The sequence below is a fragment of the Ursus maritimus genome, unplaced genomic scaffold (assembly GCF_017311325.1).
Source record: "Ursus maritimus isolate PB19 unplaced genomic scaffold, ASM1731132v1 scaffold_7, whole genome shotgun sequence".
Taxonomy (NCBI): domain Eukaryota; kingdom Metazoa; phylum Chordata; class Mammalia; order Carnivora; family Ursidae; genus Ursus; species Ursus maritimus.
The window spans coordinates 5,429,196-5,449,466 of NW_024426885.1; the positions used below are offsets into that span (position 1 = coordinate 5,429,196).

General features: G+C 43.6%; 1 protein-coding gene across 1 annotated transcript in view; it reads right to left on the minus strand.

Annotated features, from left to right (window-relative positions):
• Positions 1-20,271, minus strand: part of DOCK1 (dedicator of cytokinesis 1) — a 495,125-nt gene that overhangs the window by 302,382 nt on the left and 172,472 nt on the right. Inside the window, 2 exon segments of the mRNA XM_040623969.1 lie at positions 706-833; positions 18,286-18,392. Coding sequence (XP_040479903.1) covers positions 706-833; positions 18,286-18,392 — 235 coding nt within the window.

Here is a 20,271-nt window from a genome sequence, read left to right on the forward strand (position 1 = left end):
AGGGAAAGGAATGTGGGAAAAGAGGCAGAGAGCCATTCTTCTCAAAACTCTCAGAAGCACCAATACTTAAAAAAAAAAACAACAACAACAAACAAAAACAAAAACTCTGTGCATGCATTACTTAAATTAAGAATTGACAAAAAGAGGGGCGCCTGGGTGGCACAGCGGTTAAGCGTCTGCCTTTGGCTCAGGGCGTGGCGTTATGGGATCGAGCCCCACATTGGGCTCTTCTGCTATGAGCCTGCTTCTTTCTCTCCCACTCCCCCTGCTTGTGTTCCCTTTCTCGCTGGCTGTCTCTCTCTGTCAAATAAATAAATAAAACCTTTAAAAAAAAATTGACAAAAAGAATATAATTAGCCTCCATTTATTTCTAATTTTTAATATCAAAGCCATTTTCTGATCTTAAGGATCAAAATCTGTCTTGGGGAGGCATTCACCTGAGGAAGTCAGGGGAAAAACTTAAAGATTTTTAACTTGGAAGAATACACATTTTAATATTAGTATCACACTTTATACATAAATAAAAGCCATTGAAGGGTACCACCCAACAGAGAGAGAGAGGCTAACCCTTAAAATTAAGGTCATTTCTTTTTAAACGAATCCAGTGCACCTTTGTGCAGTGAGGCGGGGACTCGTGGGGACTATAAGGGGACCCCTCCTGCCGGGTCCTTGAAGGCAGCCTGAGTAAGCGGGGCCATTACTCACCACGTCCTTCCGGTACAGAACCTCCAGGATGTGGCTGAGCAGCTGGCAACAGGCCTCCAGGTCTTCCTGTCTCTCCAGATGGTACTTGAGCTGATCCGTCATCATGGGAAGCAGGATCTCTCTGCAGTCTGCAGGGGACATGGGGCTGCCAGTCAGCAGGAGAACCACCAAGATACAACTCTATTTGCTAGAAGCTTGTTTTCCTAGCACGTTACATTGTTTTCAAGCATGTTACATTTACTTTCTTCCAAATGTGAAACTGACATCTGGAGGGGGTCAGATGGCTGTATGTGAGGAAATCACTCACCCTGCTTTGTAAATACTTTGCACACAAGCAAATGTGCACTAATCTATATGTGTATCTCTTTGTAAATGTACAAAAATAATCCGCAAACATATATAAACACATTGACACATACATCCCCTAGTGTGCACGAACACACCTGTTGGGGCTTTGCCTAATTTTCTGCGCCAAACCATAAATTCATTGATTTACAACTTTGAAAGAAATACTAGTTACAACAAAAGTTATCTGAATTGCAGCTCCTCTTATTTTCTCCGAGGAGGACCAAAGCATGGGACTCCTTCTACTCCCATACGCCTCGTAAATGAAGGTTTCTGAGCTCAGCCGGGTCATAACCAACTTCATCCCGTTTGATCTTGCTCACTCTGGGACAACTTTCTCCTAGGCTCACACCTGCAGGGACAGTTTGCTGAGGGCTCAGATTCTAAGGTTCTGGAGAGAGGTTTTCGGAGGTAACATTCTCCTCCCTTCCTAACAGAGGTATCTTGAGCAGCTCGCGTTAGCTCTCTGAGTCTCAGATTGCTCACCTCTAAGAGATACATGGCACTAGCTACTCACAGGCTTGGGGTACAATGTACTCCTAACAAGGTTAAGTGAGAAGGCCTGGGCCTCATTAGGTGCTTAGGACTAGGTACCTGCTTTTAGGACATAATACAGATACAAGGGAGGAGCCGCAGCCTCTCTCTGGCCTCCCAGACCCCCGCACTAAGGCACAGGCATGTGAAGGAGGGAGCCGAGAGGAACAAGCACTGAGTTTGGAGATGAGAGTCAGGGAGGCCTCCGTCAGGGGGGCAGTACCTTCACTGCTGGCAAGAGCAATAGTAATTTCTCGCATGGGGCAAGCAATCAAAGAATGGGAAACCTGTACACAAAGGCAGGCAGGCACATAGGACACATTCAAGCGGCACATGCGCAGTTGAGGGGGGTGGGGGAGGAGAGGAGCAGGATAAAAGGCCAGACAGGCAGCTGGAAACCAGTATGAACATGACGGCCGAGGTGGAAGGAAGATGAGAAATGGAACATGCTGATGGGGGAGCTAAAGGGGGAGAGACGTGAGCAGCTTTAAAGGCTAGAGACCCTGTGGGATGGTGCATGGGGAAGGCAGTGGAGACAGGAGAGGAGAAACCTGTTAGCTCCTGCGATTGTCCAGGCAAGAAAAAGCAAAGCCCTGACCTCCTGTGTAGTGGTGAGTTTGAAAGAGGCCTTGAACAAGAGAAAACTGAAGGCTGGCAGGACACAGTGCTTGGTGATGGACGGTGGCAGATAAAGGAGAGTCAAACCCAATGATCAGCATCCTGGGAATGAGTGTGTCATCCAAGGATTCATGTGATGCCACCCAAGGAGAGGAAAGTGGGCAAACAAGTTTATTTTAAAAAGAAAGAGAAAAGGACCAGGGTTCAGTTTGGACAGGTTGCGTTTTATTTGGCTATTGGACACCCAAGTGGCTCTCTCTACTAGGCAAATGGAGAGAGGGTTCTAGACGTTATTTCTGGCTTAGAAATGCAGATTAAAGAATCATCAGCCTCTGAGCAGTAATGAGAGCCAAGAAGACTATCAAAGGGAACATGAAGAATGAGCAGAATACCCTGACCAGCATCAGGATGTAGGCACTAGAACAGGAGAGGTGCAGGACACAAAGGTGGAGAGAGCAGGGATGTGGAGACAGAGACAAGTGACATCCCCCAAAGAAAGAAAACAGAGTAGTCAACGTGGCCAAATATGGCCACAAGAACAGGTGGAACAGAATAGGTTTGGGATGTGGCAGTGAGAGGCACACAGACCTCCTGAGGCAGCTTCCAGGAGTGGCCGAGCGGGGATGAAAAATGGGTATAAGGGACACAGATACAGCTCCCGGGAGCACAGCTGTGTGATGAAGGGACACTTGGACATAAGGACCAAAGAATGTTCAGGTTGTCGTTTGATTTTTAGATAAGAGCAGAGAAGAGGATGTTCAGATAATTAAAGAACAATAAGGAAACAAACACAAAGGAGATTAAAGACAAAATGTAATTACTAATTGTCTCTTCCAGTTGGGAAATCCCATTTAACTCCAGTATCACCCTCCCTCCAATATGAGCTATCTGTTCTTACCACCCTAGTTCTGCTTGTGAAACCAGCCCAGGCACTGCTGTTCCCTTTAAAATGCAGAGCACGAGAGAGAAGACGGCAGAGCTCTGAAACATTAGATATACTTAGCTTGTTTTTAGGATTTTACATTTTGGGGCTTACGTTAATGACACATAAAAGCATGTTTTGCACTAATGTTTCCTGAATTTTTTTAATAAGAAAAAACGGAGCATGCAACATTGAAATGGTTCTTGCAAGTATGCTGAGACCCACTTAGTGAGAAGATCTCCCCAAGAACTACATGGTAATGAAGACCCAAGGGTGCAGTTGGGAGACATGAGGACCAAGAAATAGCATAAACCTTCTGTTCCACCGACTTCCAGGGAACCGCATATGAGAAGCTCATGATAATAAGGCTTTTTCAATTTCCCACTTTGATTCATCTCCTGAAAAGGACAATAGCAGCTCCATTTTTCCAGAGAGAGTTTTGTCCAGTGCTTATATGATTTCACTTGTTGACAATTAGAGTAGTCGATACTTAACATGTGAGGTGCTGACATGCTATGTAGCTTCTGGACAGAGGCCAGGCTCACCTTACTGGCTGTAATGTCAGGAATCACCGGAGGCCTGGGAGCGAGACACACAGCATGTGGAGAGGTGCTATCCTGTGGGGACCATGAGGGACCCTCCATGTCTGTGTTCACGATGTCAGGGGTCCTCACAGGGGCCCTCACAGGATTCCCTTACCTTCTCAGCCAACCCTCCCTGTGATGCCAATGGGCGAAGTCAGACTCCCATGGACAGCCTCTCCCCAAATACCACAGCCCTGTAAACTCAAAAGGGAATTACTCCAAAGAACTAAGGCCTACGGTCAGGGTAGCACCATGCACAGGTGTCAGAGAGCTGCCAGAGTTCCAAGCCAGTCCAAGGGAAGTGCCACAAGAAAATTATCCGTGGCAGTGAAGCCAGCCCAAAAGTGCATCAGTTCCAAATGCTGACCCACCGAACACATGAATCCCATAAGCACCCCAAGCCCAGTGTCTTTCCTACAGAATCTCAACGCTCATAAATGACATCTGTCCTCACCAGCTCTTGACATGCTGACCTGAACCACAAGACCACATTCAGTGTAAAGACTACACACCAACCTCCTCGAACCCAATAGGCTGGAAGGTCTCCTGGCAAACCTGTCTGGGTCCAGCCCTGCTTGCGTCCATCCTCACGGCCCCTGGCAGGACATCTCCAGGATGACGGTCTTCATTCCCTTCTGCCTGAACACATCACCCAGCTTGACCACCTCACCAGGGGGCCAAGCCTTTGACCACCCCTGTCCACTGGTTCATCCCTACCGCTGCCACCATCATGGAGGTAAGTCAGATTTCCAAGAAATCTCAAAGGAAGAACTTGGAGCTAGAAAGCCCTGAACACTGACAACATGATAAAGGAAAACAAATGACTGTCAGCTGGTCAAAACAAGCGTAGGAGGAACCCAACAGAAGTAGAAAGCCAGCCCAGGCTGGGGGAGGAGTGTGTCTGTCAACAGTCTCAGAAAATCAGAGGAACACAGTTCAGACTCAGAGATGGCAGAAATGTCCCTCTAGGCACCGGGACCCAGATGCCCTGGCCGAAATCCATCTCTTATCACCCCATCTATCTGTCATGCTGGACAGGCAGCTGTTGACTTCCCCGTTCTCAGAGGTAATTGAGTGTGTTAGTGTCATTTGTCAGAATTACTCCAGGGTGAAGAAGTGATGGCTGCCCTGTTCATCTTCAGCAGGAGATGCTGTCAGCCATCTTCTGCTACCCGGCGGGAGCACCTACCTTCTCCCCAAACCAGGGGTCTGCGTGGTAGCTGCACCTGTTTGTAATCCAGCTTCTCTTGATGAGAAATGACAAAACTTTTTGGAAACTTCACTGCCATTTCGTCACATGGAAAGACATTTCATTCTCTTAGCCCTCTGAGAATATAAAAAGCATCCTCCTGGTGGACCCATAACCACAAGCTGGATGTTTCCAGTAGCCACAGGAGAACTGTAGCTCATCTGTCCTTCCTCACCCTCCCCACCCAGACTGGTCATGGTAAAGTGGGGAAAGGGGAGCATCACCCTTCATTGGAAGGACAAGGGGAGCCAATGCTGGCAGAAGGACTTTATGAAAGCAGGCTGACACCCCAGTGTCAAGGACCACCATCTCCCAACCCCAGAACGGAGCTCTGGAGACGGGTAGCCAACACGCCCAGGCTTTCCTCAAAGACCACACTGACCTCACCAGGCATCTCATGAAGGTGACCAAGGACAGAGGGTCACAGGGTAGCAGCACTCCTGAGAAACATGTCCCAGCCCCCCAGGAAGAAAGGCAATGCCCCAGAGACCTGGAGAGGCCAAGGGGACCAAAGCTGGAGGCTGACCGATCAGCACACCTTGTTGGTGACCCATGATCTGTAGGCCCCAGCATGGCCCACAGGCAGACCAGGGTGCAGGAGGGCCCAGGACGTCCGGTGCGCAGACCACCGTAAATGACCACTGGTTCTACAATCCTTGCAGGGATGCAATCTCCATGAGAGCAGAGGGCTTGTTCTCACCCAAGGGGAGTAGCCCCCCCACACACACTAAGACCTGATTGTGTGCGTGTGTGCTCCTCCTAATAGGACAGCTGTCACACGTGTCCCTTGTTCTTGGTCTGTAAACCACAGCGCTTGACTCCTGTTTGGTGGGAAAGAGGGACCTGCGGTCAGAGCCGCCCCATCCTATCCTTGGAAAACATCAGAGAGAAAACAGCATCATAACAAGATCCCCCCATTTCGGGTGACCCAGTTTCACAGGACGGCGTGTGTGCAGGCACACACGCGTGCGTGCGGATGCATGTGCGAGAGCTGGTGTGGGTGGTGCACAGGATCAAGTGACAGGTGTGCGGAGAGAAGCCAGTGTGCCTCCCCGTGCTGTCCCAGCTCCTCAACTGCCCCCCCGCTCTGGGCCCAAGGGACACAGTCCCCAACCTCATCTCTCAAAGGGGGTCTCTTAGTCCACGTGTGAGTGACTTCCAGCTTCTTCACGAGGTGGTGGGCACAAATTCTAAGTGACTCACAAGTCTCTCAAATTTTACGAATGAGTCCTGACAAAAAATGTAGAGCACAGAAGAAAGTACACCACATGCACTCACCGCACACACACATTCATACCACAAACACACATACACATGCACACACTCACTACACTCACAGCACTCATACCACAAACACATATACACACCATAAATATGCCACAATCACACCACACCCAGACACACCACGCTCACACCACTCACTACACACATACCACACATAAACACTACACAACACGCACACTCACACATTACATCACACACAGCAAACACACACTTGTGCCTGCAATGAAGAATTTTAAAGCATCAGACGCAGTGTCTGACAGCCAAGAAAGAAGAATCTCCTGTCATATTCTGAATGTCCCAACTTGGTGTCCTGAATACCCTTCCCTATGAACAGAGCGCCATTTCTCTACCATGACTGATGCCAACAGTCCAATTAGGTTCAAGGCAGATGGCCTGGGAAACTGACAATACCACCCCAAAACAAACAAACAAAACTTTGCATTTTAACAGAAAATACATTTTAAATAAACTACCCACACATAACCATTTGGAAAACAGCTACAATAAATATTTGACTGGGAGGCTAGGAACCTGGGTCACTCTTCAATTTGGGGAAAGCCTTTACTCTCAGTGAAGGTTCAGTTTACCCAGACACATGAGGAAATGATAAAATCCACCCCGCTTACTCTTTGCTTTGGATCTTGCAGGTTACCTCTACTTTCTAAGCCTTAATTTTTTACCTCCAAAATGGGGCTGTGTTTACCTCTGAGGTTCCCTGTGAGAATCAAGATGATATAGTGTATGCATATGACCAATGGGAGCATTCAATAATGGGAGCTCCCAATAACAATAATAGAAACAATATCATCATACAAAGTCAGCCTTTTCAACAAAAAGTACACAAAGACGAATGCCTGAGAGCTGCACTATCCAAGAGGGTAGCCAGTGAGCCCTTGAAATACAGCTGGTGCCACGGAGGAATGGAATTCAAATTTAGTTAATTTTTAAGTAATTAAAACGTAAATGTAAAAAATGATACTTGCTTATTGGAAACATTAGTATGGAAGACTGGAACAACTTGAGTATGGGAATTTACTTTTCAGTGGTAAATTTTATGAAATGTTCAAAACACAGATTAAGTATCTGTGATGAAAATGTAGCATCCAAATTGAGATGTGCTATTGGTGTCAAAAACACACTGGATTTCAAGACTCAGTGTGGAAAAAAATGAATGGAAACCAGGTCATTAGTAATATTTAGATTGAACTCATGTTGAGATGAGATTTTAGATAAATCATTAAAATTAATTTCAGGAATTGCTTTGTACTTTTTTTTTTCCCTAACTGTAGCCTCTAGAAAATTATAAATTGCATATGTGGCTCTCTATTTGTGTTGGACAGCCTGGTCTCGGAGTATGCTAGGAAGCAGATGTTAAAGACCTCCTGTGTGATTTCTCATTTTAATGAACTGATGTTCATCACTGGAAGGAGAATGAAGGCCACCGCAGATCTCTCCTATCAGATGTCTCTTCACATGGATGCGACCACAGGGCTTGGGAGTGCCCGATAGTCTGAGTCGAGGCAGACATAGAACCCACAGGGAGGCCAGAGCTAGCTAGCAGTTCTCCTGATTTTCCCCGCTGGATGAGGGAAATGCAGGCAGCCCAGTGGACCCAGAATCCACACAAGTCAGCTGTGGGGATCAGAGGTCCCAGCCTCCCTTCCACAACCCCTTCTCCCAGTGTGATCCACTATGATTACAGACAGCAATAATTCGACATCTGTTCATCCTCAGCTGTGCAGGCTCAAGCCATGATGATTAATGCTCTGGTAATGGGCACAAAGTAAAAAATATTAATCTTTATAAAAGGTATTCAACAGGCATCATCAGCTTATAAATGTCCAAGCAGAATATCCGTCTATAACCCCATTACGGCTCTACATTAAAGCAAGATGCAAATACGAGAATGAATTTGTCCATTTAAAACATTCATTTTATGAACACTGAGTAATGTGCTGCTTAATTTTTAGTTTGGTCACATTAAACAAATGATCCATAAAGTGCATTTAATAACCTTGAGTCTGTTACATAGAACTGAGATCCAGATTAACACTTTTAATGAGAATTAAACAGTAGGAGTTATATAAATGGGGGATGCTTGTTACTCATTTGTTATAGACACTCATCTTATTTTTCAACTATCTAAGAACTCTGTACCCACATGATTCAATTTGTTCAAATGATTCTCTCCCTCAAGTCTTCAAACAACAGAAATACAGGAAATGGGGTCGGAGTCAGCAATGGAAGGGATCACAGGAGCCATCTACTTATGTCCAGATTGACAGATGGGGGTACCAGGTGCCAGAGAGAAGGGATGTGCAGGGACTGAGCCACTAAGCAGCCGAGCCAGAATTAGGTGCCTGATCCCAAAGCCACAGTTCCTTAGAATAAATGACACATGCATGTAACCACATGTGGTACAGGCATCTTTAAAAGTCAAATGAAGATTACATTTTTCCAAGTATCATTTTAATGTAACACGTCATAATCATTGCTAGTACCAGGAGATTCAATTCAAGCTGAGCAACCCTAGGTATGCCATCTTTCCTTTTTGGATTTCCTTTTTGATTTCCTTTTCCATTTTTCCTCTTTTTCTGTGAAATGGAGTAACTACAAATGCCCTGCACCATGTTTCTATCCCTATCATCTGGTAACACCTTCATAAATATTTTGGTCAGAAGCTCCTCAGTGCCACTTGGCTGAGTGCTGAAATTACCAGAAATAAGATAATCAGCATGTTAGCTTTGAGGTACCCGATGTCATGGAATTTTAATTGAGAGGATGACATTAAAATTAAAAGAATCCATGGGGCGCCTGGGTGGCACAGTCATTTCAGCGTCCAACTCTTGGTTTCCCCTCAGGTCATGATCTCAGGGTTGTGAGATCGAGACCCATGCTGGGCTCCATGCTTATGGAGTCTGTTTGAGATTCTCTCTCTACCTCTCCCTCTGCCCCTCCTGCCCATGTTGTCTCTCTTTCTCACACAAATAAATAAGTAAAATCTTTTTAAAAGAAATAAATTAAAAGAATCTTGGAAATTGGAAGGAGAACATGGTAGCATATAGACTATATAGCAATGGGAAAAGTAGCTTATCAAAGACATCTTCTGGATGAAGCCACTGGACCTAGTACAATATATGTCATCTTTTTGGAAGAAGGAATGGGGCAGCAGATATTTTGTATCCCTTGGTTTTGAGAAGTTTAATAATAGGAGTTAAACATTCGTTAGTATTGTAGTAATAACTAATTGTAGTAATAATTAATTTTTCAGAAGAAAGAAATGAACGAACCACCAATGGAGAAAAATCACAAATGAGTCCCATTTACAAGTAGATGAAAAAAGTAGAACGAGTCAAGTAACATCCTGGGGAAGACTGTGTGGGAAGTGCCAGTCAGGCCAGGAGTCTAGTCTCTAGGTGGATGGAAGTGCATTAAGGAGGTGGCTTGGTAAGCTCAGAAGGAATTCTACAGGTCTGCCAATCCTTAGGTAGAATCTTACCATGTGGAGGATGAGAAAACAAAGAAACAATATACAGGGCTGGGGTGTGGTGTGCATTCTTTTAACCAGGAGAATGAAGGTAGCCAAGAACAAAGGTCTTGGTCAATGTACTTCAGCACACACTCGGTGTTTTGTTACTATGCATGTTTCTTCAGATCACTTGATATAACTGCCATCTGTCACTCAATATATTCCTAAAAACTCTATAGCTCATTCTAGCCTTGCTTATTTAAAAATATACAGGGCCATACTGAAATCTGAGGATTGCTGCTTCAATGATCACTATGCTCTGTCAACCTTATATCTTATTCACTTTATGGAAAAGACAAGAGTTGCTTAGCATCATAGCCACATTTGTTGCACCTAAATGGAGCTTCTGAGCTTTGTACTGATTAAGATTTTCATAAATGTCTTCTCATGGTGGTAGATTCTTTGTAAATAAATTGGCTTCCAAGACTGAGTTGACCAGCTAAGAGTAAAAAAAAAACAAAAAACAAAAACCATAAACAACAACAACAACAAAAAGCCCACAACCTCCTGCTTGACGTGACAATGAAATGTGTATGTTAAAAACAGCGTCAAAACCATATGGTCCAGTCCACTCTATCTTGAGGGATGGTCTGTGCACTCAGGAAAAGGTTTATGCAACAGAAAAAGAATGGGGTCTTCAAGGAGAACCTGGGAGAAGACAGACTGCACTGGGGCTCCTCCAGATGTCCCAGGCAAGTTACTGTAGGTAACGTATCATGCAGGTACAGAGCTAATCTCATGTGGCTTGGAAGGAATCATGAACTGGGGAGACTCAGAAACTTGCCATCCTGATGCCCTGTATGAGCACGAATAGATACAGGACAACAGAGGCTGCCTCTTCTAAGGTTGCTCTTCTTGCTCCCAACATCAAGCAACAAGGATAGGAGCCCACCCAGAGACTATGATAAAGGCTGGACCAACTACACCCTGAGGAACTACCAATCTGATCACAGATAAGAGTCCACACACACACACACACACACACACACACAAAAGAAGAAGAAAAAGGTATGAAAACTTCATGAGCACAACACTGCATTTTTGCTTATTTATTTTGCATAGTTCGTTTACATTTATTTATGTGTTTGTTTATTCATATAATTGTATTTTACCTTGTTCCATATGGCATTTGAAGTGAATTCAGTATTCAGAATGTATTACTCATATAGTGGATGCGAAATAGTTTAAGAACAGAGCGAGTGATGGATTTCTAAAAGACAACTCCTTAATCAGCACCAGAGTGGTGGACAGCTCCCTGCTTGGGCTCTTGCTTACAGTTTAGGAGTTGTTGCTTAACTCCTGGGCCCTTATCAGTAAATTCAGAGAATTACTCTTTTCCAATTATACATTTTTAAGCTGATGGCTCTGAAGCCTCTCAGAGGAATCAAACTTGCTAACCAACAGTTCTAAGCACATGGTAGGTGTTCAACAAATTATAATGGAATGGAAACAGATATAATTAAGAAACTGAAATTGAGTTCACCCTCCTAGACTCAATAAGCCCTTTCTAAAAGGCTGTGCTGTTTTAACAGATAGTCTTTTCAAATGCTCATATAATGAATGATATAGAGCAATATATAGAATGAGGTATGAAAAAGGTACGGGACTTCACAGATAAAGATTAAAATTATTTCAAAAATAGAAGAGGAGAAAATGATTTCACATTCCACGGTTATTTCAAGAACCAGCCTTTGGGGTTCAAAGCTTAGAAGTGATCAGCACGACTACTACCTAATTAAAGTCTCCAGGAATGCTATATGTGTGGTACATTTCCTGACTGTGTCACATGAAGGCACCAAACCCAATTTTTCTTTCTGTACAACATCCCTCAAGTTAACAAAACTACTATAGAGCAGCTCTGGGTTTGTGATCCTTTCAATAAAGAGAAATATCTCTCCATTTTCCACAATGGAGAAGCTCAAGAGATTTGATTTTGATTTGTTTATGGATCAAAGCATTAAGAAAGTATATTTTATTATAAATCTGTATTAAACATATAGCTATTCTTTCTACAAGCAGAAGTTGATAGAGTGATTTTAAGAAATATAAATTTTATATCTGGGATTAATCACAACAAAAATAGTCTGAAAATCTGACTTCAATATTTCCTAATAACTAGTCCCATTGGTATCTGAGCCTTTGCCCTCAGATTTCCAAGGGCTGCTGTAACTAATGTTTCTACCATTAAAAAGGAGAGTTTCACTCTGCTTGGTAACTGGAAGAATCATTCACCTTGAAAATAAGAATGAGGAAAATAATTTAAGCTCTCTAGGCCTACATTTTGAAGAAGCTCTGTATTGTTCAAAATGGAACACAAATGAAGTTTTATGAGGGTGACGAACACCATCTAAAAGGAGCCTGCTTGCTATATTGAAAGAGCGAGCCATGGGAATGGCCAGAAAATGAGGGAATGGCACACTTCCCATTCCTACTCACTGCTAGATTCCAACCATCAGGGGGAAATAAAAAAACCCAAAATAAAAAACAAACAAAAGGGTGCCAATGAATAGCGAGCTTAAAACAACGTAATCCACCAAGAGTATTAAACTACCGTCAAGATTATAAAGGGATTATCTTGCCACTAAGTCTTCAAATCTTTACTCTTCAAATCTTTTTTTTTTTTTTAAAGATTTTTATTTATTTATTTTACAGAGAGAGAGACAGCCAGCGAGAGAGGGAACACAAGCAGGGGGAGTGGGAGAGGAAGAAGCAGGCTCCCATCAGAGGAGCCTGATGTGGGGCTCGATCCCAGAACGCTGGGATCACGCCCTGAGCCGAAGGCAGACGCTTAACAACTGAGCTACCCAGGCACCCCTACTCTTCAAATCTTATACTACCTTCCAAAACCAAGAAAATTTAAGACACAATGGTAAGTACGTAGTAAGCTCTAAAGAAAATCTGTCGGTTGGCTTGGTCATTTTCAATATGGGAGTATGGAAAGGTCAGTTCCTTTCCATAGAAATGATACGGTGTTAATTGGAATGAGCTATCCCAAAGGTCTCCAGTTCAGAGCCACGGTGGAAAGGAGCCCATGTGGGTGAGAGCATGTGTTCCAGAAGCTCTCTCACCTTAACTCAAAGGCATCTTGCAAGTATGTCCAATGCTCTTGTCTAATATGAAAGTTAATGCTGTCTCGGGTTGATTCCTTTTTTCCCCAATTGCTATAACATTAATGTAAAACATTTTTGTGGGCACAAATCCTAAACCTTGGTGTCCCAGTGTTTATTTTAATTTAATTACATTAGAACTTTTCATTTCTGTAATAGGATTTAAGCTTTAATTTTCACAGCTTTTGTCAGATATGTAGGCAACAATATAATCACAGGGGAACAAAGCTACAAATGCACAAATTATGAAGCTCTGACCTTTCTGTCTCTTTGCATCTTGCTTTGAAAATCTGCTCACTCCACACCACAGATTATATGCAAGAGTCATCTTTTTGTGAAGCACATAATCTATTTAACCAGCTTTCAAGTAGTCAAGTCACATCGCGAGACAACGCTTGGAAGCCATTACCGCCCATTCATTGGCTCTCGTGCACAGCATGCTAAGGAGTCGGACGCCCTTCGCCTCCGTTCAGGAGCAGGAGCAGGAACATCCAAAGTGGAATGGAGACACCAGCCTGGGGACCAGCCCCTCTGCACATCCTCCCTTTCCCAAAACAAAGTAATTCACTCTTTGAATACCACCGTCTTTGTGAAAAGTCATCCTAATGACATGCTGTGGTGACTGGGATTTGCTTCAAAATATCTGGGGGAGGAGCACAAAGATAAAAACAAGACCAACCAGGACTTGCCACCTTTGGAAGCCCAGTGAGGAATCCACAGGCTCTTCTCTCCATTTTTCTCTACTATTTAAACTTCATAATTTTAACAAAATCTATCTTGAATCCAGAGGTAGAGGTCAACTAACCCCCTCCCCCACCTCACATTTCCACAAAACTGAGAAAGAACTAAATCAGGAGCAAAAAGATGATCTTGATTTTATAAAACTGCTCACAGATGACCCTCCACAGCTTAAGTCACTCACGAGTCTTCATCTTCCATCTCTCCTTATGTTATTCCTCCTCAAAGAGAACTCCGTCCATGACCAATCCATTCAGAGCCAAGAGTACGAAAGACAGCCAGCTTCCCTGTGCACACACACAACCTCTCCTCCCCTAAATCAACTGAACTACAAACGTTCGCAGCTGACCACGCTTCCTTCTCTGTGATGCTCCCTGAGAGAAGTGCTGGACATGCCTGAGGCCAGGCACTGTCCCAGGAGCCAGTGATCGAGCAGCAACAACATGAAAAAGAAGGCCATGCTCAGGGAGCTCCCATGCAAGGGAAAGACCACAGAGAACAAGCAAGCCAAAAAGAAAAAAATATGCCATGATTTCATTTGGTTGGGAGTGGCAGAAGCAGGCCTGGGGCGGAGTGGCTGGGGTGTTCCCTGCAGCATGATCAAACCAGCTCTCCGGGGAAGCTCCCTGTAACACTTTTCTTTACTTGATCCATGTCTACTGACTTAGCTCATACTTGACATGGTACTTACCCACCCCGATGAGGGCAAGATCTTATCTACCATTTTTCTACTGAATCCTCCACAAAAATGAGAGTCAAGGCTAACACTGATCAACTGTGCCTTAAATGCGAGATGCAAATCTCAGCACTATACATACATTCACCTTCCAAATGTAGGAAGTAGGCAACAAGAACAGGGCGGGTGAGGAGGCTGAAGCCAGGAAGGTAACTTGTCGAAGGTCACTGAGTTAGCAGGTAGTAGAGGCAGGATTTGAACCCAGGCAGTCTGACCATAAAGCCCACGCACTCAGTCCTATTGTGAACCACCAGCCCTCATCACAGAGAGGACTTCAGAAATACATAGTTCTTTATTAATGAGGAAGTAAAATCATTTGTAGGAGAAATGATGCAAACAAGTCATTCTTTTTTTTTTTTTTTTAAACAAATCAGAGTTAAAGGAGAAGGCCACGCGCTCAAAGTCAAGTCTGACGGTGCTGACAGGCAAACACGCGCTCTGAGTAGTCAAGTCTCCAGGGGTCTGGTGCACTGGCTTTATTGGCAGACTATGTGGCAGACATCCACCATGGCCAACGGGTCCACCCCAGCTCCTGAAAAGCCTTCTTAGACCTGGGAGAGACCTCTATATTAGGAGCTGTGCCTCCCCCATACAGAAGTCAGGCCAAGTCCACCACCACTCTGACAACTGTAAGGGAGATGATATCCCAGGTTCTGCCGAGAGCCCTGACTCAACTGGCAACAAGCGGTGGGCGGGACAGCTCTGTGAAGAGCTCCCATTTCCTTCCACCAGGGTGGTAGCTGCAGAAAGAACAGGAATCTCAAGGCCCTGATCCAGAAGCAGCACGGCAGCTGGGACACCAATGAGTGGACAATGACAGTGACAGCAGCTGCGATGCCCTCACCAGTTGGGGTCAGAAACCCTCTTTGCCAAAACACACATGTCCTGCTATCACCTAGCACACTCAGCTGCACACGTCCTCCGTTTCCATGTACTTCCGAGGATACAGAAGCAGCAGGCAGGAAAACAAGGCTGAAACAACAGGGCACTGCAAGCCTCAGCACTACTGGGACCCGCGCCTGGCAAAGGAAGGCCTCTCTGCAGAGAAGCAATTCCAGTGTCAGCATTCACTGCCAGCCTTGCTGCACACAGATCAGCTTGTCACTCCCACTGAAGGGAGACTCTTCCAACTATGGAATGTATTCGATATTGGGGGTACGAGGAAAGCAATGCTTTAGAACAAAGCAACTAAGTGAGTCCCTTCCGTGAGTGAGGCAACCCACATACCGGTGAGCAAAGACAGAGCCTGGAGCCCCCACTGGGGAACCTGGAGGAGCCACACGGCCATGCACCCAGACCACATCCTTGAGAGAATGTTTATACAGGAGAGCAGCTTCCGTGGCTTCTGCAGCGAACTCTGGTTACATCCGGTTCTAGAACTCGGGACGCGTGGGGCGGTAGGCTGACTGGCTCTACTGGGATCAGGAAGAACACATAGACCAGGACCATTGTTATAAATTAACAAGAACTGGAACAAAGCAGGAAAATCAGGGCCATCACACCTCATCAGAAAATACTGCGGCTTCAACACCTGATACCAAACATGGCACAGAATATTTTGCAAAAGTAATGACATCTTTGTGAGAACAGACCAACTGGAAGACTTCCATAGATTCGCCTTTCCTGACAAGGAGGTAAGACGGCTGTAGGCCACCCTGAAGAAGCAGGGAGCCTGCAGATGAGAAAAATCAGGGTTGTCTTCGCAATCTGAGAAAAATCAGAGTAGTCTTCGTGAACCCTTCCCAGAAAGATTCTTGACACTCAAAGCCCCCCCCGGGGGGGGGGGCATTTTCACATAGGACATTGGACAATGTATTCTGAAACACTTCCGACAGCCCGTGTGCATCTGGAAGTGAGTTTGGGCTGCCAGTAGTGGCTTAAGACAAGGCTACTGACTGGGCAGCTGGGCAGCTGCTTCTAAGACACGGGGCTTCGGGTGAACTGTGGCTCTTGGCGCACACGATCAGTCTCGATTCACATATTTCACACGACCTCATTTTCCATGTTGGGTGCAGCTTGCTATGAAAATTTAGTCCCTAAATTTATACTTAAAAAGATTCTAGGTTAATAATTAACAGCATTTTGCAAAAAATTCCAAAACAGGACTTGAGGCAGTCTTTGATAAAAGACTTAGAGAACAAGAGTGAAAACAGAAACGGGGCACAGTAAAGAAGAAGAAAAACACAATCACCACATACCCAGGCTGACAAAATTACCAAAAATAAATAGGAAGAGTCCCTTCCAGCTTTCTACTAGCTAAGGAAATTAAGTTAAGTTTCAATAGAAGAAAACATTCCCTTGAAATATATTCTTAAAAGAAGTTCTATTTTAAATATTTTTAATAGAACCATTTATGTTTTAGGTCCTTATTCAAATAGAGCTAAGTGATATGTGGCACAAAGTTTACAACAGAAATTATGCAATACAGGAAAGAAGGTCTTCCCTATATCAACAGTCAGTGAAAGTCAAGTACGATCAACCCACTGACAATTGTTATTAATTGATAATTGTTCATTCAGTGTAGTGGTTCAAGTTGGTGGTGGTGTGTGTGTCAGGGTTCGATGGTTAGGAGAAGGAACATTAATAACCCACCTGATACAATCCAAATAGAAAACTCTCAGGGGACTTTACTTGTTCTGGTATAAAATGTAATAAATATGGAAGGAAACAATGAAGCAGCAGTCCCCCCCCATCACCCCATCATCATGCCCTCTTGAACCCCATAGTTTCACGAAGCTTTAGAAGACACCTGGAGAATGAATAATTCAAGACCCAGCCCTCCAATGAGACCCTGAAGAATGGACAGTTGGGATTGTTAGCTAAAGGAGATTCATGTGCTTTGAATCCCAACCAATGGCAATGGAGCTGACTTTCATTTATGCAAGTGAGCAATGGGCTTGTGGTCCAGAGAGAGATATTGGGAGGGGCTGCAGAAACCCACTCACTTCTTGGTTTGCTGGTTTCTCTCAAAAAGAAACACTCTCACTCAAATGAAGTCTTAACATTTTCTCTTAACAGAAGCCTTGGCTGTAAGTTTAGACTCCAGTGCAGTGATAAAGTTCAATCAAGAAATCAGTTTAAAACCAGCAGGAGAGCACAGCGTCCAGGAACCCAGAAGGTAAGAAGGACTAATCTGACATACACTGAGTTCTCGGTGCAGCCAGGAGCTCAATAGGAAATCCCCAGCCAGCCTTCTCCATCCACACATGAGGACAAGAGAAAACAAATGCAACAGCCGAAGTCTGGACACAAATAGAAGAGTAAGAATCTGTGCCTCTCAGTCAGAATGTCACTCAAAGGTCCCCACATCTGCCTCCACTAAATGAGAAAGGCTGTGGAATTATGCAAAGATTTTAAGCTTTCAATAAAACTGCTTGACAAGTGTAAAATATTAATTCAATCTGTCCAAATAGAAAGAAAATGATTAATAAAAAGGGTAGGGAGATAATGTGGGGGAAATAGAAGGTGTTCCTCAGGATAAATGAGTTGAGGAATCATTAAAATTCTTATTACTTTGAGGAAACCCTGTCAAAGAATGCAAAGTTCAGGAAAAGACAGAACCATTATTTTTAAATTAAAAGAAAACTTGACACTTTTCTTTGCAATCATCTGAATGGAAGCAGGTGATTGCCTCCCCAGGATAGACAATCACACAACTTAAAGGCTACAATGTACGCTGATTATCTTAGGGCTCTGGTGTACACCTGAATTACAAACTATGAGGTTTTCCCCTTCATCTTTCAGTGATCTATTACTCCACTGTATGTCAATTACCATTCTCTTGTAGGGGCTAAATCTTCCTGTCTTGTAATGGAGCTGTTTTAATTGGTTGCTACCTCCACTCCTGTTGGCACAGAGGAGAGAATTCAGAAGGGACAAGGCCTATAGACAATGAATAATGTGACAATTTCTTAATTCTCAGGGTTCCACTCACCGTGCTGTGTGAAGAGGTCACTGTGAATGATTTCAATCAAGCAATACAGCTTCTGAATGGTCAGCAAACCCATGGGAACATTTAGGATGAAATCAGTAAACATTTTGCTATAATGAAAAACACAAGCGAAAAGAGCTTAGGGACATACAGCAAAATGATCCACCGTGTTCAAGACGGTACGAAGACGCAAGGTCATTAAATGGTGATCGAGCTCTACCAGAATGTTGGAGAATGCCTATTACCCAATATGGGCCAAAATCTCATCCAACAAATTGATGCTTTAAAATGTTATTTTTCACTTCATACACACTCAAATAGCTATAATCCAAAACAGAGGCAACAACAAGTGTTGGCTAGGATATGAAGACACTGAAACCCTCACATCATGCTGGTGGCAAAGCAAATTGGTGCAGCCACTTTGGAAAAATGCTGGATATTTCCTGAAAATGTTAAAACCCAGTTACCATATGATCCAGCATTTCTACTCCCAGGTACACATACTGAAGAGAAATGAAAACACATATCCAACACACAACCTGGTACATGAATGACAGCAACGTTATTCTTCATACTCAGGGAGGAAAAACCCAGATGCTCGTCACCTGAGCAGTGAATAAACAAGATATAGTATACCCATAAAATTCATCCACAGCAAGGAGTGAAGTTCTGACGCATGCTACAACACAGATGAACCTTGAAAACATCATGCCAAGGAAAAGAAGCCAGACACAAAAGGCCACATATTGTATAGTTTCATTCATATAACATGTCTGGAAAAGGCAGAGCTATAGATACAGACAGGAGATTTGTGGTTGTCTAGGGCCGGGGTGGGGACAGAAAATGACTGTTGATGAGCACCAGGGATCTGATGGGGTGATGACACTGCCCCACAATTGGATCATGATGACAAGCACACAACTCTAAATACACTGACTGCCATTTACTTAAACACTCTAAAACTGGTGAACTTTATATACGTGAATTATTCTCACTAGAGATATTTTTTTTAAACTTTACTTTTACAAACAGTCAATAAAACTACAAAGGAGTCTTAGAAGAAGGGCTCCTGTTAGCAACAAAGAAAAACCTTTCACCAATCATATCAGCAAGGTTCTGGAAAATAATAATTCCACGTATTGGCAAAGTTTGGGAAAACAGATACCAACATACTTTGGCAGAAGGTTGCTTTGACCTTTAGAGGGCAACTGGATAATATTTATTAAAAATCTTTTAAGAAAATCCAAAAAAAAGAAAAAGAAAATGTAAGACCTTGTAATCCTACATCACTGTTTAGCCTAATGATATTGATAAGGACAAGATACTACAATTAGGCGACAAAAGAATTTAGCCTAGCATATTGCATAATAATAAAAACTGAACAGAACTTAGCACCCATGTAGCACAGAGGCCTGTTCACTGTAATCAAAAAGCCAGGCTGGCCTTGAAGCACTACCACTGAGCAGCTCAGTTCTCAGGGACAAGTTACTTAGCATAAAAGTGGGCTAATAACAGAACCAATGTCATACCACTGTTGCAAAGATTAATTGAACAATACATGGAAAGTGCTTTGTATGGAGCCTCGTCTGTATGGAGAAAGCACATAATCGATGTCAGCGCCTACTGCTGCTACTTAAATAAATGATGGGCCAGCACAGGATCGAACACCATGGAAGTTATTAAAAATCATGATGTAGAAGATTACTCCACAATGTGGGAAAACAAGAGATCTTACGCGCAGAAGCTGATTGTAAAATAAAGAATACGACTGTGTTGAATTTTTTAGGGGAATACGTGTGTACACATGCATGTGAAAAATGTGCATGTGTGCAAATCCAGATCCTTCTAGTTATTTTTAGGCAGTGGACTTAAGTTTGATTTATTCTCCTCTCTGATCTCTTCTGTTTTATCAAAACATCAATCAATTTTCTAAAAAGGAAAAAATACATACATGATTTACAAGGTCATTAAAAAAAAAAAAAAAGCAGT